The sequence below is a fragment of the Haemaphysalis longicornis genome, unplaced genomic scaffold, assembly GCF_048455015.1.
Source record: "Haemaphysalis longicornis isolate Haplotype H1 unplaced genomic scaffold, Haemaphysalis longicornis Haplotype H1 scaffold_7, whole genome shotgun sequence".
Lineage (NCBI taxonomy): Eukaryota > Metazoa > Arthropoda > Arachnida > Ixodida > Ixodidae > Haemaphysalis > Haemaphysalis longicornis.
In genome coordinates, this window is record NW_027526422.1 from 49,105,090 (window position 1) to 49,130,190 (window position 25,101).

The window sequence follows — 25,101 nt, forward strand, 5'->3', positions numbered from 1 at the left end:
TTAACTTGATACAAAAATAATTGTGCTGGCGTTAATTAAGTCATACGTTGTTGTTTTAAATTCCAAGACTAATTTCTGGTTTGAGGGTGCGGGCAGTCAACCAACCATGCGATACGCCGATACGCAAACCAGCTGTTGAACTAAATACATAGGGGAAAAAAAAAAGTTTCGATCGCATCATCCTCTCCTAAAGAAGGATGACGTTATTTACAAATAAACATCGCATGCTTAGGAACACCTCAACGTAGCGCGGTTGGTTACTGTTGCTGGTGTGATCATCGAAACCAGGTATGCCAACACCGTGAGCGTCCGCAACTTTCTAGATTACATTGGTCGATTTTTCCTCGTGCTGCTGTGTACGGCATACTGAATCGTTTAAGCAAGCCGTACGGTTTTGTTGGAGTGGTTTTGGAGATAACTATTCTCTCTTATTTTTCACAGATTTCATTAAAAAAATGGAGATGAAGACGCCTCTTCGCCGAAAATTCACCCACTCGTCAACCAACTAGCTAACCAGCACTTAGCTGATAGAGATCAAAATAATTATTCAGCAAGTGACTGTACGGTGCGTAGTTTTGTTCAAAATGTCCGTCCGTAACTTAGTGGAAGCCGAATGCGGCGCCCCAAACCCACTTGTGAAACTCTCCAGTCATGCGATCCAGGACACTGCGCGGCAGCAAGTGAGTTTTCTCTCGACTTCACTGGAATAAATTTTCTGCTTTCCGGTGCTAAACTGTTCCACGTGCTTAATTTATTTCCCTGTCTATCACCAGGAGGGATATCTAAGGCAAAGGCATGGACAAGCTGGAAGGGTAAGTTTAATATCCCGCTGCAATTATGCTTCCTTTTTCATTTCAGTGGCTCTGAAAATGTGTATGCAATTGTTGCTGTGTCGATTGCAGTAAGGGGACTTCGTAATGCTACCTTTTTTAGTTTAGTTTTAACCTGTGGAGTGTTAGTCTCTGTCTTGAAAGTTTGGTTGACTCCCGTAAAAAGTTAAAAATGAACTCAAGTCTATGCATCTAAATTTTTCGCCTAAAGTGAAATCACATCAGTACCTGCCCGCCTAAAGATACCTTGAGGACAACACAACACAAGCTTGTTTCATTTGAAACAACTGGCCTTTGAAAACACGCTCAACTTCAATCCGGCATCAATAAGATATAAAAATATAGTACAGTATTGCATATCCTGGAAGACGGAAAAAAGCTTTCAATTTTCTGCAAGACAAATTTAACAGAGAATATTGGTGGGTTAGTAAAAACAAGGTAATTTTGCTAGCAGTCGAGTAATGCAGTGAAGCGGACCCAGAGGCACCAGTACAATTGCTCGCTCATATTTATTCCGATAACGCCAGCTAGTCCCTGTGATGTCATGGGGGCTAGTGCAGTGCCAGTGCGTTGCTGCTATTCCACCTGTTTTACTTATCATCCTGCTTAGTCGTTTAATGTTTTCGTTCAATTTGAAATGACTGAAGTGGTAACCTTTTGAATGAATCAAACTTGTATTTTCCACTAATGGTCTCTTTAGGCTGTACCTGATGTTTAAAGAAGCACTGACGCGAAAATTTTATGTCACACTTTTATTTCTTCTATCGATGCTTAATGGCCTGGCGAACCTGAAACAGCACTTCAAATACTTCAGTGCGCGATAGTTAATTACATTGTATGGCCTGAAAATCGTTTGTTTCAAATTCCCGCCCTTTAATCCCGAACGGCGCATATGACAGACTCCCTGCCTGACCTCACCGCTTTGTGCGGACGTCACCGGCGCTCGCTTGAGAGTGTGTTGCGCCCGCTCGCCGCTCGTGGGGCCACGCGCATGAAGTGACGTCACGAGCTTTTGACAAGCGCTGCCGCGTCATTTATTTTGGCTCTCCCTGGATGATGTCATGCTGATGTCCATTTGCTGAGTGCCGCTCCACGCGCTGCTCCGTCGGCGCGATAAATGAGATCCAATTAAACTATGTTCTTCGCGTCACAGGCCGCTCATATTTCACCCAGGGTATTCGGTTGAGTGAAGGAAGCGAACTGTGCAATAATTTTAACGCCGAAAATTGGTGTAGGGGCTCCTTTAAAAGGTCTATGCCTCATGTCTATTTTTTTTACTTCCAAGTTTGGGTACAGTACTTTGCTTAATTTGTTTGAGCCAAAACAAATAGTTATATTGAAAATATGCATGCACTTAATTTCTCCTGTCCTTGTGGAGTGGCTACCAAATCCTCTTAGGGCAAAAAAGTCCGACAGAGCAAGCAAGTCTGATCAGACCAGTGAGACGCAAATGGTCCTGACTGAATGTGGTGTTTCTCACCGGAGTAAGATGGAATGCTTTATAGTGAAGCAAGGTAATCCATGACTAGTGAGACATGAATAACCTACCAAAAATATTAAAAAAATAACTTGGTTCAGATTGGCTATTGGAAGTAGTAGTAGCCACTTTTTAACATTGGGTTTAGGGTAGGGGGGTGGCGGAGGACAAAAGGGCACCTGCAACGACCAGGGCTCTGTGGCCGTGACGGTTTCTTGGGTTGCCAGGTTAGAGCTCCCCATTGGCTGCTCCCAGTGGGAGGGGGAGGGGAAAGTAGGGAAGGGGTTGTGTGGCCACTCACAGACGGAGTGGAAGAGTGTATCCAGCGTGCCACATGAGGGGCAGTGAGGGGGGGCGAATTGGTGTGGGTGGGTGCGCACAAGGAGAGTGCGGTGTGGGAAAGTGTGGGTTTGTAAGAGCCGCCACGTGTGCCGCCGGCGGAGTAAGTGAAACGTGCGGGGGAGGTAGGTTCCTGCGGAGGAGGCAGTAATGTTGAGTTATGCCCCTGTACGTGAGAAGGATCGAGTGGCCATTTCAGGGATGCCGTGTGTAGGCGTAAAAGAAATGGGAGCCCAAAATATGAAAGCTCGGGTGTGTTCGTGTGCTGTCTCATTACAACCTACGCCGGTGTGGGCCGGAGTCCACAGCAGCATCACAGGGTGGGCAGGGAGATTCTGAAGATGAATTTTGAGGGCAGCTATGGAAATGACGCCCATTGTGTAATTTCGTATCGCAGTTTGGGAGTCGGATAAAGTGATATGGGGGCTGGCAATTGAGTAAGGGCAATGGCAGCCTCCTCTGCAGTTACTGGAGAGGTTGTGGAGAGTGTAGCTTATACTTTAGGGAATGTTGTAAAAGTGCCTACTACAGCAAGTGCGAAGGCAGGGCGGGCGGGGTAGGCCGCTATGTCTATGTAGAGCGTGTTCTCTGAGGGAGTGTAGCGGGATACGTGTGCTGGGGCTCGGTCTAGATGGCGTCCACGGTGGTAGGTTGGATGCATATTTCGCGGCATTGGCTTAATGCGGAGATGTGCGCGCAGAATCCGGGGGATGTGAGCTTCTTGCACAAAATTTTGCAATTCAAAAGGTTTTTGTGGGATTGGCGTGACGTGTGGTAAATGCTTAATTTTTAGAAGGTATTTCATGCATGGTACAGTACCACAGATGCGCATTGTTACCTCCCCCCCCAAAAAGAGGAGTACTCAATCTCGTGAGCCAACCCCCTTCTCATGACAGTGCAGCCTAATGTGTGTGTCTTCTTTTTCTTTCCAGGCTGGAACATCAACAGAGGTGCGTTAATTTACATCTTCACAAACATCATGACATGACTTAATAATTAGTAGGGCTGTTTGGATAACCGTCTTAGACTTACCTCAGGCCCACAATAAGGTATCCAACATTTGTTTTTTTTTACTTGTATTCCCATGGCGTGGCAAATACTTGGGCTACCCGTGGACTGTAAATCAAATCAAAGAGTCCCACTATGCTTGGCTGGATGTTCACATTTTGTGCTGTTCAAGTACTACACTTTACCCTTGTGGCATTCTCAAAATTATTGCATTCACAATCAATTCAATTCTTGGAATTTTCAGCCTTTTAGACTAACCCTTAACCTTTTCAGTGCCAGGTTATTCCAGGGGTGACCTCCCCCAGTGTTGGTTTCCTCTCCATTGAAGCATTTTTGAAACAGGAGGGGCAAATGCACGAGTAATTCAGTGAAATGGCGGAACCAAAATTCTAAGGCTTACTTGTACACCACTGACACTGAAAGGGTCCTGTCAGTCACTTATACTTATGTTCCTAATGTGTACCACGTGTCAACTAATTTTAGGGACACACCATGTGCTCTTTGGCCAATATCTCATTGCACCATTAACTTGCACACGATTGTTATAATATCATTGTGGTAATATTCTGTCAGGATTATAAAAGAAAGCAAGCATGCCCAACCCATAAAACCTCCTTCATTGAATTTGTAAAATCAGCACTCCTGCGCACACTTATACTTGCCTAGACTAATTATAGTTTGTTTAGACCTTCAGCAACCACCTATGTAGACCATGGTTTCCTGTGTTAAGGGGACACTGAAGGCAACCATCCAGTTGGTTTCAAATGAAAGTCATTTTAGCGTTGGTTCACTGTCGAAAGATGCCTCAATTTCTGAGAAATCATTAAGCAAACGCTGATCGAACGTGATGCAAACAGCGACTGCAGCCCTGTTTTCGTCACGCTAAACTGGAAGCAAGCGAGGCAGCGGTGATGTATAGAAGTATAGAAGCGACCGAATACAACGCTACCATGTACCAACAAGGTTGGTCAGTTTTGGTCAAATCTGTCATCCTTTCCCAAAATCCCATGTCTTTTGCAGCTCCAGACCACTGATATTCCTTCATGGGACCCGTGATCAGTAATGACGCATTGTTGACGAAAAACATATTGTCCTTTTGAGGTTGTGCGAATGTTGACGCCGAACCAACCGCTCCTGCATAGCTCGCACGCTTCCTTGAAAAACAGTACTGCCGACCCAATTATGGACGAGTGGCGCCATCCAGTGGCAGCCAGGAAAGGCGTCGCACACGCCAGGCATTTTAACCATAGTTTTATAGGTGGTATTCATTGAAAAGTTTAGCTGTCAATTTCTCTGTTTGGCAACACTGGAAATGGCCACGGACATGGCGTGGCTTGTGCCACTGCGCCCGCACGCCGAAGAAAAAAATACCACCGCCGTGCGTCGTCTGCTCCGTTTCAACCCAATTCTCAACGGTGGTGTCAACAGAGTTGTTATTAATCGCACTCACATTGGAGTCGATGCATTACTTTGCGTTGGGCGGGCTAGAGCTTGGAATGTCCAGCCCATATCATGCGCTTAGCACAGACAAGTACCGCCGTCCAGCGGAGTTCGACGTAACCAGTGACGCAGCACTTCCATGGTTGCCTACATGCATGCCTTGCTATTGAGTACAGGCTATACTAATGTATGCTAGAGGGAAATCTGTCGATGCAGTCACACGCCGTCGTGGGTGCTGTCATAGCAGCGAGCGATGTTCCTCACCCACTTGGCTAGCCACATGGCTTTTTTTTTGCCTTTGTAGCCCAAATCCACGACAAATGTAACATTTCTTTCTTGTTCATCCAGGATAAAAAATAATCCTTGGCAAATAAATCTTTTTGGAACTCCATTTTTATAATTCACCACATTTAAATAATCTTTTGCGATAAAATTGTTGCTCTTATGCAGCCTGAGGCAACTTTTCAGCCTGTTCGTGAGCCATGCCAAGGACAGGTAGAACTTGCGTCCCCGGTACATGACGGAATGCTAGCTGAAGCACGGCTCACCTAGACAGTGGTCGCAGATTTCCCTTTGGCATATATTAGTATGAAACTCTATTGTTTTAACCACTTCCAGTGCAAGTTGCGCGTTACAGCCAGTGGCGGCGGAACCTCTCCTCACGTTTTCACTATTTTCTGCCTTATTTTAAAAAACGCTGTGCATAAGAAAGGTATGTTTGTGTTCTCGGTGAGCTAATCTATCGATCTAGAACAACTTGTATTCAGTGTCCCTTCGAGCAATCATCTAATGATCATTGCAAAGTTGATTGATCGGTTGATTGTAGGGCTTGACACACCAGTGCAACGCAGACGATGAGGCGCGCCGTAGTGGAGGGCTCTGGATTAATTTTAACCACCTGGGGATCTTTAACGTGCGCCAAAATCTTGTACACACGGGCGCTTTTGCTTTTCGCCTCCATCAGAAAAGCGGCTACCGTGGCCGGGAATCGAACCTGTGTCCTCGTGCGCAACAGCACAATGCCTTAGCCACTGAGCACCGTGGCGGGTTCATTGCAAAGTCACTATGAGGCATTCGTGTCGCTGCACCTCTACTCCATCTTCTTTAAGGCTGTCTCTCTTTTTTTGTCCGAAATGCAGCTGGTGGATGAATTCCTGGCCGAGAGGCAGGGGCCGGAAAGAATGGCCCCGCAGACCTTCCGCATGGCTGGGCTGCTCCAGGAGATGCAGGACATTGAGAAGATGTACCAGCCACCACCGTCAGGTACAGTTAAACCTCGATGTAACGAACCACGGAACTTTTTGTAACGTCAAGTGTATGCACACCATGTATTTTCAACCTCTGTGTAACGAAGTCCCGTTTGCCCAGATTTCAATGTAACAAAGTTTCATGGAGATTCAGGCACGAAATTTCAGTTGTAAAAGTAGTTTTTGGGAGACGCAAGCACCGAAACAGGGTCTCAATGAAACGCGAACGGCGACACGGGCCGCCCAATGCCGCGGATGCAGTGAGCCACGGAGTCCGTGAGCGAGCTCTTTGTCTACAAATTGTGTGGCGCGCATACCCAGCTGGCGCACTGGTTCTCTTTCTGTCGGAACTTAATCGTCTACTCGGGCATCAGTGTGAACCGCATGAAGCGTTTTCTCCCTGCAAAAACATGCCCCGCAAGCCACAGGCGCGCTGACGCAGCCGCGGAGACTATCCGCGTGATGCGGGTAGCTCCAGCGAGCGCTTCTAAGCACTCGCTGAAACGCAACTCGAGGGGAAAACAAGAGGGGCATGCGAGAAAAAGCGCGGATAACGCAGGCGAAATTTCCACTGTAAAATGTCATACGCGCCGCTTACAAAAGCTCCCATCAAATATCCTCCATGGTGGTAAGCCCAATCATCTCTAGCGGGGCCTCCATCGCCGCATGCTGCCACTTTGCTCTATGTTCAAGTTCGCTCATGCTTATGGGTTCCATCGTTTCAGCAAGCATTTATGAATCTTTGAGCCTTGCGCGTGCGTTTTTTTCACGCCCGCTTCCACGATTGCGCGGCAGCGGTGGCTTGTGCCTTGGCCAGAAAGCGACTCGCGCTGTGCGCGGCAGTGGGAGGAGCCTGACCAGTTTCATCAATGGGGAGGTGCGCACCCTATGCGGGAGCTTCAAAGCGTTCGTGGATGCCGGCTGGCCTTGCCAGGGACGATTAGGCTTACAAGTTACCACTGCAGAGGTTATTTGATGTGCGCTCTCGTAAGGGGCGTGTATGACGTTTTACAGTGAAAATTTCGCCTGCATTATCCGCTTTTTTTCTTGTATGCCCCTCGAGTTGCGTTTCAGTGAGCGGCTAGACGCGGTCGCTGGAGCTGCCCGCATCGCACGGGTGGTCTTCGCGGCTGCGTCAGTGCGCCTGTGGCTTGCGGGGCACGTTTTTTCAGGGAGAAAACGCTCCATGCAGTTCACGCTGATGCCCACATAGACGATTAAGCTCCGACAGAAACAGAAACAGTGCGCCAGCCGTGTATGCGCGCCACGTTTTCGTTTGCAGGAAACGCTTCACGCGATGAACACTTCATTATAACCACGAATTTCAGTGTAGCGAAATTTCAATGTAACAAAGTAAATTACGAATTTTGGGGACTTCGTTAGATCGAGGTTTAACTGTAGTATGTGAATGCCATTGCCTGTCGTTTGCTCGCATGCTAGGCAGAGTGACTTTGTAGTGAAATGCCACCTCGTTATTCTTCGTGCAGTGCCGGGCATTGCAGACGCACGTGTGTCCAAGGCTTGGGCCAGCGAGTTCCTGCCTGAGGTGAGGGAAGAGCCGGCCCTGGTCGGAGTTGCCTGGTCCCAGGAGTTCGCAGCTGTGCCGGGAGGGGCGGCGTCATTGTCTTCTCAGGTGGCTCCCGTCAAGTGGGCTGAGGAGTACCTCTTGGACAGTGAGCAGCACAAGGGGTGAGTTGGAAGATACCAGGCAGTCAGAATTAATCTGGAGCCCTCCACTGCAACACACCTCATATTCCAGGTGTAGCCTCGGTGTGGTAAACCCGCACAATTTGAAATTTCTTTGGCGCCAGAGGTGAGCCTGGGAGGCTGCAGTTTCTCGAGACGCCTTCTCAGTTAACGTGGCAAATTGGGAAAGTTGGTACGTCGACACAGGCAGTGCAAAAAAAAAAAAAAGAGAAAGACTGTAATGCGCAGTCTTTGCCGTTTTGTCTCCGTCCTTGTCTTTTTTTTTTCTCTGCTATCTCTGCCTTATCAGTGACTTGCCTCAATAGGATTGGTTAAAACCTGGTGAAAACATAAGTGAACGTTAGGTTTCTTTTCATCTAGTTTATTCTCGATGTATTATTTTACTATTCGATATGTCCACAACAAAGCATCAAACTGACCCACCCTTAGTGATGCATTCACTGTATCTGAGACACAGTGGCTTAATACCTGTGTTAGGTAACAATCAGCATTTCCAGGTAGGTTCATGTCCGTAATAATACAATGGCTTGTACTAACGAGATTGTGAGAGCATTGATTAAACAGGAGGAGAATTAGGCCACAAGATAGTGGTCGCATCGCACAGCTGCTGTTGCGGGCTTTTTTTCGAAGCCTGATGCATGCTGGTTGAGTTAAGTCCTTCTTGACAGGTCACATATCTGAAGGCGAATGCAGTACAGTAAAGCCAGCTTATATCGAACAGCGCGAGGATTGTAAAATAGTTCGATATAGCAAAAATTCGATATAGAAAGTGTAGCAAAAAAAACTTACACGAGAGCAATCTTGCCGATGGAGTCACGCGCTAACGCTGAGCTCTTACCACCCTGCAGTTCACTATTGATACGACACTTTCTCGGAAAGAAAACAATCATTTATTGGGGCAAAAGTAGCCTGCGTGAGTGTAGCTTGCTTCTTGAAGCGCAACGCGTTGCTGGTGACTGCTTGCTCCACGGTATCTAAACAGTCAACAAGCACAAGACCGCTGCGCTCAGTGACACTGCAGTTTCGCCATAGCAGGGCCACGGCAGCGACGGCTTCACTCGTGCTCGGAAGTGGTACGTAGTCCTCGGCGTCTTTGACGGAGCGGAGACAAGCATGGATACAAGCGAATAACGGCGAACCCAGCGAACCGAGCAAGTGTGGGCAGTGAGTGGTGCGGACTTGAAGTTTGGTGACACCGCAGCCGCAGCGCCCAATGCGGCGCTTTCGGCTCCAGCGGCATGCATGCGTGGAGCTGGTCCATTCTGCCACGGACGGTTTGGACGCGCTTGAGCTCGGGCGGGAGTCGCAAGCGATACCCGCGCCACCTCTGCGCGCTGATGTATTGCGGGAAAGCCTGCCGCATGCCTAAGGAGAGCGAAAAATCCTGCGTGGGAGAGTTCGATATATATCCATTTGTGAGCAAAATCGCGTTCGATATAAAAAGTTCTAAATGCATGTAATTTTTACCAGAATTATACAAGGGTTCGATATAGGCAATAATTCGATATATCCGTGTTCGATATAAGCGGGCTTTACTGTATTGGAAAAGAAAATTGGTGTTGCATTGTTCTTTCAAAAAAAACCTATAATGAAGTGCAGTCATTTTTTCGTGGTATTTTCTGTTTCGTTTTCAGCAGAGCATAACCCTCAGTGATTATCATCACAAAATGCACGGGCAAGGCTGGTTTGCATTATGAATATAATTTCATCTCGCCATTCTTCCTTTACCAACTCTCGCATTACTTCCAAGGTGGTCGGCAATGCCCACTGGTTTTCTGCCAGCTTATGCAGATGAATACCCTCGATACCCTGACGCCGTGATGCTTTTAAGTGCAGAGCACTTTAGGGGCTTGCCTTGTCGTCGTAGCTTGCCTGCTGGACCCAAGAAGAGCCACTCGCCGTTCTATCATCGTGGCAACCCTCAGAGGCTTCAAAAGCCATGCGGTTTATGTAGTCAGAAGCGTAGTCATAGTCATAGGTACATTTGAGGCAAAATATACGTAATTAACCACCACTACTCGCTTTCATTTAGTTAAGAACACTAGTTGGGTTGGTTGGCTGTGCAACGCCGGCTAGTGCGGGAGGAAAAGCAAGCACAAAAAGAACAGAACTCCCGCGGGTGCAGTTTCAGGCAAGGGGGCGCGCGAGCACTGCAGAGGCGGGAAATTCGAAATGCATTGGACAAACCTCCGTTGAATTCATCCGGAGAGGAATGAGACAGGGCAGCGAAGAGTGTGACGGGTGGTAAGAGTGAGCGGCTAACGGCGCCGCAGCCCATTATGGCGAATCACTGCTCTGCACTTTCAACAGCTTTCACATTGAGTGGAGCGGCTTTAATTTTTTAGTTTGCACGTAATCTCAGTTGGAATTCCCATTGAACCATGCTTTGAAGATGTTGTCGATGATGCTGTGCTCACCTGCATTTGAATTAAGCATCATCATTAAGCAGGAGTGATGCCCTTGAACAGAGGATATCATAAGGAACGTCGTTATTCTGTGTGACATTACCATGCGGAATATGCAAAGGTTAGCAGTAAGGAGTTGAGGTGTTTAAAAGGGTTTTGTGCTAACCCAAAGGTATGAAAATGGTGCAAGAGGGATGACTCAGAAATGTATTTTTTTTTACAAACCTTTTTTGTAAATGTGAAATTGGTTGAACGTGTGCAGTGCGCAAGCATCAGTGACAGAAAGCAGCCAAGGCCTGGCTCAAGTTGCTGATGAGCTTCTGAAGGGAATCAACGATGAAGCTATGATGGAAACAGAGGTATGTACTACTCGATTTTCCTGCTCTTGCCACTTGGGCACAGGTGTTGAGTCATCATTCCTTTTAAAGCCAGTGTAATTCAACAAAGTTGTGAACAAAGTTTGCAAGGTCATGGGATGTGTGGCTGTGTTAGAAATAACCACAAAGACTACGTACAACTTTGTTTCACTTGAGTGCTGCATCAGGATAGCAAAAGACTACTCGTGACTCGGATGGTTAGAAAAAGAGCAGAAAGAGTCGCCTCCATTGGCTTTCCGGATCCTTCCCAGTGATGTCACAAATACCAGCCTTTGCGATTGGCTGGCACTGATATAAATGTAGAACGAAAACAAATTAAAGATAAATAGAATCAGAAGCTTTTGAAATTGACTGATTGTAGGTTTAAGCCGAAATCTAGCACTTTCCTGCTGTATCCTTGAGGCAGTTAACAAATTGGTCAAGAGCTTCATCGTACAAAGCAAGAACGAGGCCGATAGCAGTGCTGTTATCCAGGAAGCAAGCCCTACCATGTCCTAATAATAAGTGGGCAATGGCCTTAGTTCTGTTGTGAAGTCGGCCTACTGACTGGAAACTCTTGGCTATTCTCTAAATTTCCAAATTCCGTCACAAATTGCGGCGAGGAAGTATAGGTATTTCAAAGTCTGCCCCATTACTTAGCGATGGCAGCGCTGTTTTTTGTTGGAACAAGAATAAAGTGAACCTTATAAATTACTTGAATGTTTTCTTCGTAGTCTCCTTTTAAGCTGTGCGCCCCAAACATTGCAAGCAAACTATGCGTCAAAGTGGCCTGCCTTTGAGAAGCCTCTTCACGTGGCCATTCTGTTTGATTTGACTTACTTGAAAATTGTTAGCGAATGACCAGTACCCTGGTGATAACCCGTAACCAAAACTCGCGCAATTTTTTTGTGGAGTTGTAGCGAAGGGGTGCAGCTGATTGGCTGGGCTTCGTGATGGAAGAGCTACATTGAGGCTGTGCTTGGCGCCTCCCCCGTGCGCTAGTTTATGCAGTTTGTGAAGAAACTAAGAAGCGGCGACACAGGCTTAGACGCACGGGCTGCGGGCTGGGCCGAAGACTTTACTCGGGAATACGGTTGGCCGCAGCACCAGCACCAGCAACAGGCCTCGGGGCTGAAGGTAATGACCTGAAACCATGTTAATGCGCTGGGCTGGGATGCGGTACGTTGCTTGATACTACTGTGGTCCTGGATGTGCAGAGCTTTGTGCTGCCCCCCCCCCCCCCCCCCCCCCCCAAACGCTGCCCCGCTTTATGAAATCAAGCATTGCTCGTGATCGTGAGTGGTGATAGCTTTCTTGCAATGACAAGCAGTTAACAATGGAGCCTTCTTAATTGTAACGGAAGCATGATGTCGTGTTCTACAGCCGACTTTTGTAAAAAGGGCCCTGAAGACAAAATGCACCTTTGTTCAGTTTAAAAGAAACTAGACTTAAAAGAAACTAGAAGGGTCCTGTAATATGGACGGGCACTGAAAACATGGTTGTCAGTGTGTTAATGCATGTTAGTATTCAAGTGATACGATAAAACAAAACTGGAGGCCCCATTACGATTGCCCAGTCATGTATCTTGCCAGTGGATTGCACAAACAATATTCCTTGACGTCATAGCGAAATCATTTGAAAATGGCTGGGAAGTCACCATTATTTGCTTGAAGTTTACAATAAAATTGGTAGCATTGTTATTGGGGAAAAGCAGTCTTCTTAATGAACTAAGCTCGTATTTTGTCTTCTTGGCCCCTTTAACTCAGCCTACGTCAATTCAGTTTTCTTGCTTAATTTTACCAATTTCAGAGGTTCCGTTAAGTTATAAAGCTACACATTCCCACTTCAGTAATTTCATTTTATTCTTAAATTGACCAAATTTTGCCAGTCCCACCAGTGTCGAAGTAAAGAGTACGTATATATTTTTATTACCTGCAAGATTTGAGGGGACGCTAAAAGACAGACATTCTGTTTATGATAGAGGGACATTTTTGTGAAAGGCTGGAGAAATACATTCTTTTTATTTGCACGTCTGTCTGTCCGGTGGGATGAATACTTTGCAGCTGTAGTTTGTTCACCGATGCTTGGACTACAAGAAAGTTGTGGTGGGAAAACCTGCTTAGTATTGTGGTTTACGATTGTTGTGTCTGCTTTTGTGACTTGTTCTGTCTCAGGATACAACAGCCGAGCAAGCAATGGCAAGCCAGTGGGCCGAAGGGTTTGTGTCGGAGAACAGGGAAAAGGGAAACGACACTGACTTCTGGGAAAATCTACAAAAGGAGTGGGACCACGTGACCAGGTAGAGAGCATTAGGTTATAAAGTAAATATTTTGAGCAATAAGGCTATCGTTTAGTGGTACCCCTTCTCGCCCTTGCCTCCAAAAATAGTGCTTGTTTCGACATGCTTGGGGCAGTGTGATAGTAGGGCATGCTACATGTTGTGCAATGGTCCACAATTACGTTATAGAATAATGTAACACTTCTTTGCATGTACTATTTAAAATTGCCTGACATGCCATGTGTTGTTGAATGCTCTGCAATTATATATTTAAATAAATAGAATACTCTTTCACTTATACTATTTAAATCTCCTCTTTGGAAGAAATGATCATTCATTCTGTAGAGCTACCTACATTTTTGAACGTATGTGGAACGTGAGCTGCACACTGGGGTTTATAAACGGCCTTGCCTCTGTCTCCCTCAGTAGCATACAATCTGGATTTGTTCGATTTCAGCATTCCTGGTGACTAGAATGACCTTCTCCCCCGTGTTCTGAAATGCTTACCTAAATGAAATCACTTACTGTCTTTTTTATTAAATTAGGAGAAAAGGGGAGGCTGTATATTTAATGTGGACTTTTTTTGCAACAGTGATTAGAGATTATTTTGAGGTTTAGATGTTTCACAAACTGCTGCTTGTAATTTGGGCAACCTCACAAAACCGTGTCCCTTAAACCACTTCCATTGCAACCATAATTTCAGAATTTCTTGTGCCAGGGAGGAAATGCATACTGCATTTTAAAAATAGTTAGTAGTGTAAGCAGTGCGTGGGAAAAAAGATTCGGGCATTGCAAGGTAGGAGTGGTTGGAAGATGCCTTCACACTGCAGTAGACATAAATAGGCTGACGGTGATGATGGGTGGTCGTTAGTTGGAGGTCATGTTATTTTCTGAAAATAAGCTCGAAGGTAAAAAAAGAAACACCGTTTGCGATCACCTTTCAGTGTCGTGCAGTGCCGAAGTGTGCTATAATTTGTGTTCATTCTTGCATGATAATGTATCTGAATGTATCTGGTTCTATGGAGTAGCCAGTTTTTGTAGCTCTTAATTGCGTTTGCATGTGCAACAAAAATTTTATATTTTGGAAATTTCATAGGGAGACACCGGCGTCCCACCCTTGGCTGTCAGAATTTGACAATCTTTCCGAGCCATATCGGGTAAGTGCTTGCCTGTTCTCCAGTTGTCCACTTTTATCCCTGTGCTTTTCTCCCGTCTGCATTTCTCTCTTGCTTTTTCTTTCTTTCGTCGTGATCAGGAATACAAGTTTGCCGATGTCAATCCTTTGGAGAATGTGGAGCATCCCTTTGAAGAAGGCCTGAAGAAGCTTCAAGAAAATGACATTCCCAGTGCAGTACTCCTCTTTGAAGCTGCTGTCCAGAAAAATCCTCAGCATGTTGAGGTAATGCTGCCTTGTGTGAGCGTTTGTGACTCTGCTGTTTTGTGGCGTCAAGTGCCAACCTGCATAACCTGATGATGGCATTCCACTGGTGAAACGACTGAAATAGTGTTGTCATGTCTATTATACGCAATGCAGGCATGGCAGTACTTGGGCACAACACAAGCGGAAAACGAACAAGATCCAGCAGCCATTGCAGCCTTGAGAAAGTAAGGGTATTTTAGTTTTTCTTTCAAAGTGCCAAATACATTGGGAAAATGCCACAGCAGCTGTATTGGCTGATGATGGTGAAAGAACACACGATGTTAGATGCACACTCAAAGAATCCCAAGTTGGATGCACCAATCCAAGAATTCCACTGTGTCACACCATGTGGCCCATGTGTAGCTTCAGTGGGTTAGAGCTTAACTCTTTCATTACCACGCCTATTCAAATCGATCACCAGTGATCGATGATTTATATTGCCTATTTCGACATGTTGTAGTCGTTTCTCGTACACCTAATGCAGCCAGTGATTAGTCTAGGCATTGCCCTTTTAGAATCAGTTTAAATTTTCCAGCTCCGGCGACATTGAGATTTTTGGCGGCGTTTTTTGTGAGCTGAGGTGCGCGTGTTTTTGATGCAGGGGGCGTGGCTGCTGCACTTGAGAAAAAAGGATGCAGGTCGTGGTTAGGCTGCATTACCATAATATTTTTTTTGTCAAAAGGCTCCTGGCAAGTCAAATACCAAATAATGGGGTCAGCTTTGTAATCCGATAGCGTTGAGAGGTGATAATTACTTGAAAATGGCCCCAGCTATTCACTAATGATCTTTGGTTCGGACAAAGGGCAGCTTTATTCTCCCAAAGCTTATTTCTGATGGTCCCCCGCATGTCTAGCAAGTGTGCCTGACATTTCCAACCAGTTTCCAGCAGTTTCGGTTTCGTTTTCGCATTGCGAAATTCATATTTGGCGCTACTACGCAATTACCCAACTACAAGCTCATTTGCCATGGTGCCTCCGTTGCCCGCTACCGCTCCTCAAAACAAGCATGCCGCTTGCGCTTCCACTTTATCTACGCCTTGCTTCTGCGATAAGAGCTTCCGCTGAAAGTCAAACGATAACACCAAGTCGTCGGGTATCAGTTCAGACGAGGAGAACGCTTCCAATTGGCCTTGAACACCGCCAGCTGTTCACCGGCCAGTTTCGGTTTCATACGAGGGTATTTCCGGAAGTCTAGTGTCACTTCTTAGTAGTACTGTTTATTCTGACAAAGTCTGCAACAGCCTTGTATTTGTTTCTTTTCGAAATTGTTAGGTGGCGCTGCAATGTAGTAGGCTCGTAGTGCTGAACTCGCTTCACAGCCCGACGGCGGCTTGGTGAAAGCTTGCTGGGCATGATTCTAGCGCATCGTACCTTATTCCTGCAAGCAGGGCTACCATAGTGAGTCAGAACATGATAATAAAACGCAAATGAAAGTTCTGACTAATGAGCGATCATCAGAACGTCAACAAGCATCCACCAAAGAGTTTGGTTCTCAACTCCAAGCGGATTTTTTCACATCGCTTGCTTGCCTTCAATATTGTGCCGGTCATAATCATTGACAAGGTGTTTTTACATCCCGTGGAGGCTAATTTGTGCCTTTAATAATGTCAAACCACCAGATTTCTTCTAGAGAACTATCCAAAATAGCAAAACTTGAAATAGAGGTTGGGCTTCACCACATGGCATGGGCACCAGGTGGGCTAACATTTTCTTTTATATCTGACAAATTGTACTTCGCAACTCAATTTTTTTTCTAGGACGGGTTTTTGAAATGGCTACCTACAAAATGTATATTCTAAATTTTTTCTACTACACGTGGTTTATTATACACAACTTACTTTTTTCTTTTTTCTTCGACGCGCGGACAAAAATTTCGAATTCGATAATTTTTTTCGGAATCATTATTTAGGAAAACATTAATAAAACTGGTGTCGTTGGAAAGCGCGTGGAATAATCTGCATTGTATGTCACTGCAATGTGTGCCTAACCAATATGTATAGCCCAAAAAAATGTTTTGTTAGACCCTTCAAAATTGGTCAATTTCCCGCGGTAACGAAAGAGTTAAATGTAGACTGGCCTCCGAGGGGGACCCATGCCACACACCGCAACGAGGGGTGTGAGACAAACGTTGCATCAGCAATGAAGAATTCTGCAATAGCGGGGGGGGGAAGGGTGCCTGAGAGGTGGAAGGGGAGGGAGGAATAGGAGAGGTACATTACGCAGGAGGCCCATTGCTTTGCTAAGACATTTGCAGTGAAGCAGGCAGATATCATTTCACTACGGCATTACTCACACATGTAAAGCACGCAGTGCTGGAGCCTCTGCTGCTTAGAAAAGCACAGGTGTGACTAGCAGCTTTGGCCCGCACAGCCAGTAGCGGTGGCAGCAGGACCGCATTCCATCTGCAGGTGCTTGGAGCTGAGCCCGCAGAACCTGACTGCCCTGATGGCCATTGGGGTGAGCTACACCAACGAGTCCCTGCAGCTGCAGGCGTGCGACTCCCTGCTGCAGTGGCTCAAGTGCAACCCCCGCTACCAGGCCCTGCTGTCGTCGGCTGACATTCCGGCCACGGAGCCGGCCTTCCCCGTCTCTTCCATCATGTCCAGGTCTGGCAAGGGGCTGTTGTATGCTGCACTTCCTTCTCGGGTCCTTGGCAGGGTATTTCTTTAAGTGCAGAGCACTTTAGGGTCCCGCCTTGTCACGCTGTCATTCACTGTCACGCTGCCTAGCCACCACTGCAATCAGGCGGCATAGTGACGTAACACACACAAACAGAGCCACATGGTGTAGCAATGTAACGGACCCAAACAGAGGCTTCGAAAAAAAAAAGTGGTTTGAATAGTTATGACAGTTCGAAACTCATGAACTGCTGGCGCTTGTCATATATCTCCCTGTTGTTCAGCGCAAAGAAAACTGCAGCTACATTTGAGGCAAAATCTGTACAAATGACCGGCAGCCCCCGCGTCCATTTAGTTAGTAACGCCCATTGGATTGAATTTTACGATAGTAAGCGAAAAAAGTGGCCGCCAAAAACAATGCGTTCCAAACTGTGCAGTAAGGCTCCGGCACGTGCGAGATAAAAGCAAGCATAAAAAAAAACAGAACTCCTGCTCGTGCTGTTCCAGACAGAGAGCGCACTAGCACTGCGAAGGCGGGAAATTTGAATTGCACTTGGACTGACCTCCAGTCAGTTCATCAAGAGAGGAGTGGGACAGGGAGGTGAAGAGCGTGGGGGGTGGCAGCAATGAGCGAATAAGGCACCACAGCCCCTCCGGCGGATTAATCATTTCTCTGCACTTCCAACCGCTTCCACATTGAGTAGAACTGCGTTAATTTTTTTTCCTGGGAATGCAAAGTTTATTTGTGAAAATAATGCCTGTTAAAAATGTTTTTGGCAATAAAGAAGAGCATTTCTGCTTGGAGACGTGAGGTGCGTTAATGCTTAGCATATTGTTCTAGCCAGGTCGAGATTGTGTAGAAAGCAATGTCTCTCCAAAAGGTCGCTTGATGTGAACTGCCGGTGAAGAGTAGCGATGGTTTACAAGCTGCGACAGGGAAGTGGTAGTATGATAACCAGAAAAGTATGGGACAATCTGATTCAGATTTGGTTTAGGTGCACAAGCTAGCCTCATCTGGTTCATTTGTGCCATAAACTGGGTGCAAATGTGCTTTGCTTGTTCTCTTTATCATGTGTGCATTCTGCTCATAGAACATGGTCGTAGGCTTTGCAGTTCACACACAGATTTGTTAGGGTTTGGCCCACATGGTGCCTGGCTCACTGGCGTCTTAAACAGAGCTGTGCTGCATGGTTGAAGAAGTGCTTGCTTGAAGATGGCCCCCACTTTGTTTTTTCTGTTAGTCTTCTGTCCTTCTGTTCTGTTAGGGTGACAATGAAGTTTTAAGAGCAATACAATTGTTGGGAAGAAATTGTCCTGAGATGTGGTAGAACGTGATGCGGCGACAGGTGGCGGCTATTGTAGCCACTGGTGTTCTGTGCAGTGAGCAGCACGGGCGAACCAGAGATCTGTTCATTGCGGCGGCTCGGCTCTCGCCCAACGATCCCGACCCGGACGTCCAGTGTGGCTTGGGCGTGCTCTTCAATCTGTCGGGCGAGTACGACAAGGCGGCCGACTGCTTCCGGGCAGCGCTCACTGTGCGGCCAAACGTTAGTGGCTCTCATTTTCTAGTATCTCGTTCGCTTTTATGGATATGCAATGGGACATGTAGAAAATCAGTGGTCAATTTCTCATTTGTTACTTTGATGGTTGGTTTTTAGGGGTGTGCGAGTATTCAGAATTTCAAATACAAATCAAATATCTTCCTTATTCAAAGTGTGTTTTATTCAAGAAATGCATATTCAAAAGTTCCCAAATATTCGGCTGTGCCCTAGTAATCTGGAAAGGAGGCTAATATTAGCACAATTAACAAATTATATGCGTGCCACGCATTCTTATAGAGGCCCAACTACATGGTCCCGTAATGAACGATGTACTCACGAGTCACGTAAGTGTGCGTGGAAGTACGCGCTGTCGTGCACGCTACGCTGGCAAGGGCGAGCGACCCCATGGCAGCAGCCATGACCGCGCCGGCTGCTGTGCGACCTAGGCCTAATGCAGCTCAACCTTCTTCAACCTAAGCTTGCATTTTATTTCTGACCATTAAATTGCATTTGAATGAAAAATGATATAACCAGTACCCCCCCCCTTTTTTTTTTTTTGCTTGCCAACCAATTTTCGACAAGGGCATGCTTATCACAGGACAACCATGATAACAATGTTTGTGCGAGCAAAGTAGACACAACTGCATGGCCCACCGCCACCTCAAAATAATAACGAAAATGGAGCCGACGTTTATCCTTTTGCGCAGAACGAAGGCACCTACCGCATGCACGGTGTTACACACTACACCAACTCCAAGGCCAAGGTGCATGTGCCTTGACGTATGCATGCACGCGCGTATGCATGGAGGCACCAACAAATAAGATGCAGATGTGTTATCTGCGAGCCGCGAAGGTCGCATGCAGCCGTTGTTGGGGGAAGGGGCGGGCTATGCAGGGCCTTGCGAATGCTTGAGGGAATAACTTGAAAGTCTTGTAGATTGCAAGAGTCCCTGCTTTCCCAAAGAGATAAGAGCAGCTAATGTAGTACCATGCACTATGTCCCCTTGCTACTAGTAGAAGGATGGCACTTTCTAATAGCCTCTCATTGAGCATTTTTTGTTTATTTTTTCGAGTTTTGGCCTCTTCAATGAACAAAACATTTATTTTCCAAAACTGTCAATTTTTTTATTGTGTGAAATGCTTCAGTAACATGTTCAAAAGAAACATTTTCAAAAACATTTTATGGCAGATAATAATGTTTTATGGTCATTCCTCTCCCAGTCACAAATCCAGTCACAAGCGAACTGAATCTAAAGAACATTCCTTGAGCGGTATCGCTGTGCCATCTAGGAAGGCGGTCGATAATATAACAAAAAATGCATTTAGCCGATAGTGGCAGCCTCAATCAACGTATACTGACTTTCGTTTTAGGTACCTGCTCACAATACGTAAATGCTGACGTCGCGAAACATACAATGCAGTGGGAGAATTGAAACTTTAGCATAAATTGTCTAACTTGCCAGGGAACAAAGCATTGTTTGCTACTCGACAAGCACTGGAGCTATAGAACACTAAATGTTTGGAATAAAATAAGCTTCCATTTTGTGCTCATGGCCCCTTTAGAGAAATTGAAAAAAAGCCGGCAGTTAGACAAACTGCTGGCTTCACTGAAGTTTGAAAAAAAAATATTGTTTGCAATTCTTGAACTAGCGTGAACTGCACACACAGATTGAGCGAAACACGTCTGCTTGGTGTTTCCAGAGGAACGAGATTTGTAACAGGAAATGTTTGTACAAACCACAGACATAACTACAACTCTCCTGGGTCCCTTTAGGGGCTAATTTTTGCATTAAGAATTTGCAGGGCAGGTGAAACACTTCCCGTACTCTCCGTCCCATGGATTCAATGGAGAATAAAATGCCTACTGGTTTCTCACCATGTTTGTAATTGGGTATCGTGATGGGGCAGCATTTTTTTACAAGTTACTTCTTTTTACTTTGTACATGCATAAACTTGGTATTTAAACATTGAAATAACTTTACTTAAATGCATTTAAAGACCTGTCCCTCTGTGAAAAAAATTTAAAAAAAGTGTGTGTTCATCAATTCAGTTGTGACAGCAGAATGTGGTTAAACAAGCCGTGTAGATAGAGCCCCTGCTGTGAGCGAAGCCGTGGGCACGTCTTCTACAGAGTGTACCTTGAATTAGTAATTTACTTGTTCATGCCACTTACAGTGCTTTGCAGGCTGCACGCATACTGCACAGTTTGCTTTGTCTGTCACCAGCATAAAAACTTGCTGAAAAGGTTATCTCCATCTGTGCACCCAGGACAGTCTCTTGTGGAACAAGCTCGGTGCCACACTTGCCAACGGCAGCAGATCGGAGGAGGCCGTCGACGCTTATCGGCAAGCTCTCCAGCTGTCACCTGGCTTCATCCGCTCCCGATTCAACCTGGGCATTAGCTGCATCAACCTGGGATCATACAGGTCCGTGAAACTCGCTTCATGCTTCGTTGCATTGAACAGTCCCGCGTGATGACGTAACACGATGGTTTTGTGCCATGCCAAGTTCTTTATCGTGCCCTACTGGGTGCAGTATTGATACTTGTCTATATCTCCACAGACCTCTATTGATCTTTACTGTAAAAAATAAACACGTAGAAGAGATATTTGTGGGCCCACTTCCTATTCGCAGTGTCAGCCAGAACTATTATTGACCACTTGGAACCCCTTACTTGGGTAGCCATTTATGGTTTCATCAATCCTTGCCTTATCCTCCAGCTGTAGGTATGCACTACTTTGTGCACTTTTTATATGAGCATTATCCAAAACTGAAACCAGAAAAAATAAAAATAAAAAAAGAAGATAGAGTGAATCCTGGCCTGCACTACAGCTCCATAAATCCATTGGCCAAAGAAGTGGTGAAGTATTCGGCATACAGCATGGAGTTACGGTTTCAAATCCCCGCTGCAAAAACTATGGACAGGCTTTCGATGTGCACTCTTTGCTCATTTTAGTCTCTAATGGGTGCCGAATTTACCTGGCAGAAAGCACGCTTGCTGAGTTCGTCTTTTTCACGCTTATTCCCAGACAAATTGCATCGCGTCACTTTACCTGTGTAAAACTGGCATCAATAGTTGTGCAATGTGCAAGAGGTGCAAAACTTCCTTACAAGGTCTTTGTACAGTCCAGCAGTGCTTGCCTTTGCTTGGTGGCACACTTGCTTCGTAATAGGGAGCGCTCTGGTTCGATACCTAACATCAGAGTGATGCTACACCCACCAGCATAGCGCTAACTTACGTTTAGAAATGCTTGTTCATTAGTCATACCATGTGTGCTTATTGAAGTATTCCAAATAGGCTCAAGCAGCTCTATGACTGCAGTCATAGCCAAAGTGCAGCTTTGAAACCTCCGATTTCAATTAGTCTCCTAACCTTATTGAAAAAGCGGGGATCTGCAAAAGCTATTCCATTTACTACCAAAAAACCCAATTGACTGAAATTAGTTTTATTTAAAGGGGGAAAAAAGTACCTCACACTAAGGGTATTGGAAGAATGAAGTCAGGCCTTCAATTTTTTGCAGTGAAGGGGAAAAAGTGCCAAAATTTTTGGAAAATTTAAATGAAACCCAATGTATTTTGCCCTAGCAACAAGTACAGTAACCTCGTTATAACGAAACCGCTTTACTCGAAATATCGCTTTATTCAAAATTTCTTCTGGTCCCAACCCAAACGCATGCATTTTTTGCCGCATTACTCGAAGCGCGCAAACAGGTTGACCCGCTTAGAGCGAAGTGGAGAACGGAGGTGTCGCCGAGCGGCGGCAACCCAGTGGCCAGTCAGGCTGTCATCATGGCGGGTCAATGCAAGCTGCTCTCTCCCCGGTGATTTTCTCGAGCCACTCATGCTCAATCAGCGCTATCTGACTATAAACAAACCACCCAAATCCGTGGTATGGTAATTGAATTTTGTTCCTAGACATTGGTCAATGGCGTGGACGCAACGTTGTGTGAACACTGACACTGGAACCATAAAAGTAGCAGTGCCGTCGACAACGCGGCGTCGAAAAACTGTTTTTTTGCAATCTTCAAGGCTTCACACATCGGGAAAAAATTCCCAGTGACGCGAAAAATCGGCCAGTGTTTTTCCTAATTAACAATTGTCCCAGCCACGGGAAGATCGACAACCTCAAGGAGCTCGCTTTACTGCAATCTATGGATCAGGGTATCACCGAAACCACCCGGAAGCTGTTCCGCAACGAGCTTATGCAGCGCATGCGCGCAGCTTGACGCCAGTAAGAGGTACAACGTTGATTTGCTCAGTGCGATCCATTTTCTCAACTTTTCATGGAAGGAACTCGCACCTTCAAAAGTCGCCTACTGCTTTGCGCACGCCGGCTTTTTCCGCACCGTTGTCAGCAACCCTGATGATGACCAGCCTGACGATGACCAGACTGGCAGTGATCTACACGAGGCTGTTCATAAAATTGCTCGCCAAGAGGTAGAAGGTGACTTCGAGACGTTTGCGTTGGCGGACGCTGCAGCTCCCGTGGTCGCACCAGCGACGGATGCGGAGATAATTTACACTTGGTGGCCCCACGAGGATGAAGAGCCACGTGAAGTGGCAACTATGGTGCAGACGCGGGAGTTCCTATGTGTGCTGTGAAATAAAGTTTAATGCATGGGCGGCGACCTTGGCCTCATGCAGTGCTTGGTCAAATTGGAGCAGGGGTTGCTTGCGCCCGGCAAGAACATTAAGCAGCCAAAACTCACCCTCATTTTTCACCTGAACAAAAATTTTGCTTCACTAAATGTATGGCGTGTTGGTTCCTCGCAGCTGTGGCGCAATTAAAGATCAACATTTTAGTTTTTCTCGATTGGTCGCCTATATCGAAATTCCGCTTATAACGAAATTTTCCACCATCCCGTTGCCTTTGTTATAACGAGGGATTACTGTTTGTCAACTTACAATTGCGTCATTTTAAGATCCTGGATTTGTTCAATTTTTACAGTTCCATAGGCCAAAACTGGCCCATTTGCCCCTCCTAGATGAACTGAAGACCCTTACAGGACAATCTGCACGGTGTTTGTTTCTTCACAGGGAGGCTGCAGAACACTTCCTGACGGCACTGAACATGCAGTCAGCGGGAAGAGGCCCGGCTGGGATGCAGTCGGTCAACAGCGCAGTCTCCGAGAACATCTGGTCGACGCTTCGCATGGTGCTCACACTCCTCAACCGACCGGACTTGTACAAAGTGGCCGACCGGAGAGACTTGGCACTCCTGAACAGAGAGTTTGGGCTGGACTCCTGACCTGCTGTGTAGTGCAAGTGCTTCCACCGTGGACGAGATCCTCCCTTACAGACTTGCGTCTGAACTTTTAAATCTCTGCCGGGTGCAGTGACATTTTTGGCATCTGTGCAGCCGTTTATTTCAAACAGTATGGCAGTGGGAACAGGAAATCATCCAGCGGGGATTGCGCACTATGTAAAGAAGTGTTAGAAGAAAAGGCATGTGCTGTATTCCAGTAGAGCAAAGTAGTGGAACGTCTGTGCAGCTTTTAGCCGTTTACCGTACTTGAAATTCTCACCTGGGGTGCTATTCTCAGCTTGTGAAAATTTGGCTGGAAATCTTTTCTTTTTTATTGGCTTTCATCAGTTTCGTCATGTGCTTCTGGTAGTCAGCTAGTCACGTTTGACAGTTGGAAGTAAGTGACAAACCCTGCAGCCGTAGGAAAAAAGCTTTAGGTCAAGAAGGCGAATTCTTAGAAAATTCTGCAAACTGGTATAATATCAAGTCCCTGCTGTGTTTTGAATTAGTAATACAGTGTAAACCATTTATAACGTAACCGCTCATAGTGCGGGACCGGATATAACACGAGTTTTTGTGACCGCCGGTTTGCCTATAGCAAAAGCCCTTTCCCTTTTCGAATGTCTGAAGATAGCGAGCCGCGATGCCGGAGGTGTCCACTGCCTGTAAGTTGTGCTGATATGCCTTCCGGCATCACGTGGGGTGAAAAGAAAAATCCTGCTTACGTTTTTATCACTGTGTATATAGATGCTAAGAAACGCACCCGTGCTCCCTCAAAACACAAATGCAAAGAAAGTTAAAGCCATGCTCGCAGATTGAAAGGCCGTACAGCAGGTTGTAAGGCCCTGCAGCAGCGGCTGATGTACAGGATGAAACGTGATCATGACAATATGAGCCAGAAAGCACAAATAGTGCAATTTCTTTCCATGCAAGTCAAATGGATGCATGGCTTAATTACAGCAACAAAGTTGGGAAATGTGGCTTACCAAATACTATACCAATAATGAGCCATTATTGAACCTTCACAAACAGTATTTGTTTGTACAGCGTGTTTTCGTGTTCGCATTTAAGTTGTCCATGACCACATTGAAAAAAAGAAAGACGAAATAAAGACCGCGCCTCTGTTTTCAAGAGGCCTTCATTTCAGTGATGATAAAGAATGAATAAAAGGTAGGTGACAATGTGGTTGGA

The 25,101-nt window shown here is 46.0% G+C and overlaps 1 protein-coding gene across 3 annotated transcripts; it reads left to right on the forward strand.

The window, feature by feature from the left end:
* Positions 1–83: 83 nt before the first annotated feature.
* Positions 84–25,101, forward strand: Pex5 (peroxisomal biogenesis factor 5). Of its 3 annotated transcripts, XM_077677209.1 has the most exons (16): positions 84–288; positions 442–680; positions 774–812; positions 3,579–3,596; positions 6,234–6,357; positions 7,829–8,030; positions 10,716–10,812; positions 11,812–11,946; positions 12,984–13,108; positions 14,184–14,244; positions 14,343–14,486; positions 14,622–14,692; positions 16,915–17,112; positions 18,506–18,671; positions 20,934–21,091; positions 23,703–25,101. In XM_077677209.1, the coding sequence occupies exons 2-16, from the start codon at positions 585–587 to the stop codon at positions 23,911–23,913; spliced, it is 1,845 nt and encodes a 614-aa protein (XP_077533335.1). In that variant the 5' UTR covers positions 84–288; positions 442–584; the 3' UTR covers positions 23,914–25,101. The 3 variants fall into 3 exon arrangements, with proteins under 3 accessions (XP_077533335.1, XP_077533336.1, XP_077533337.1); XM_077677210.1 differs by lacking the exon at positions 11,812–11,946; XM_077677211.1 differs by lacking the exon at positions 6,234–6,357.

What these genes read in the sequence shown, in the direction of transcription:
- Pex5 (XM_077677209.1), top strand. Translation starts at nt 585, where the DNA reads ATGTCCGTCCGTAACTTAGTGGAAGCCGAATGCGGCGCCCCAAACCCA. An exon ending in GAGTGGGACCACGTGACCAG is followed by an intron (nt 13,109 to 14,183) that starts GTAGAGAGCATT and finishes GAAATTTCATAG; the next exon opens with GGAGACACCGGCGTCCCACC. An exon ending in GTCTCTTCCATCATGTCCAG is followed by an intron (nt 17,113 to 18,505) that starts GTCTGGCAAGGG and finishes TGTTCTGTGCAG; the next exon opens with TGAGCAGCACGGGCGAACCA.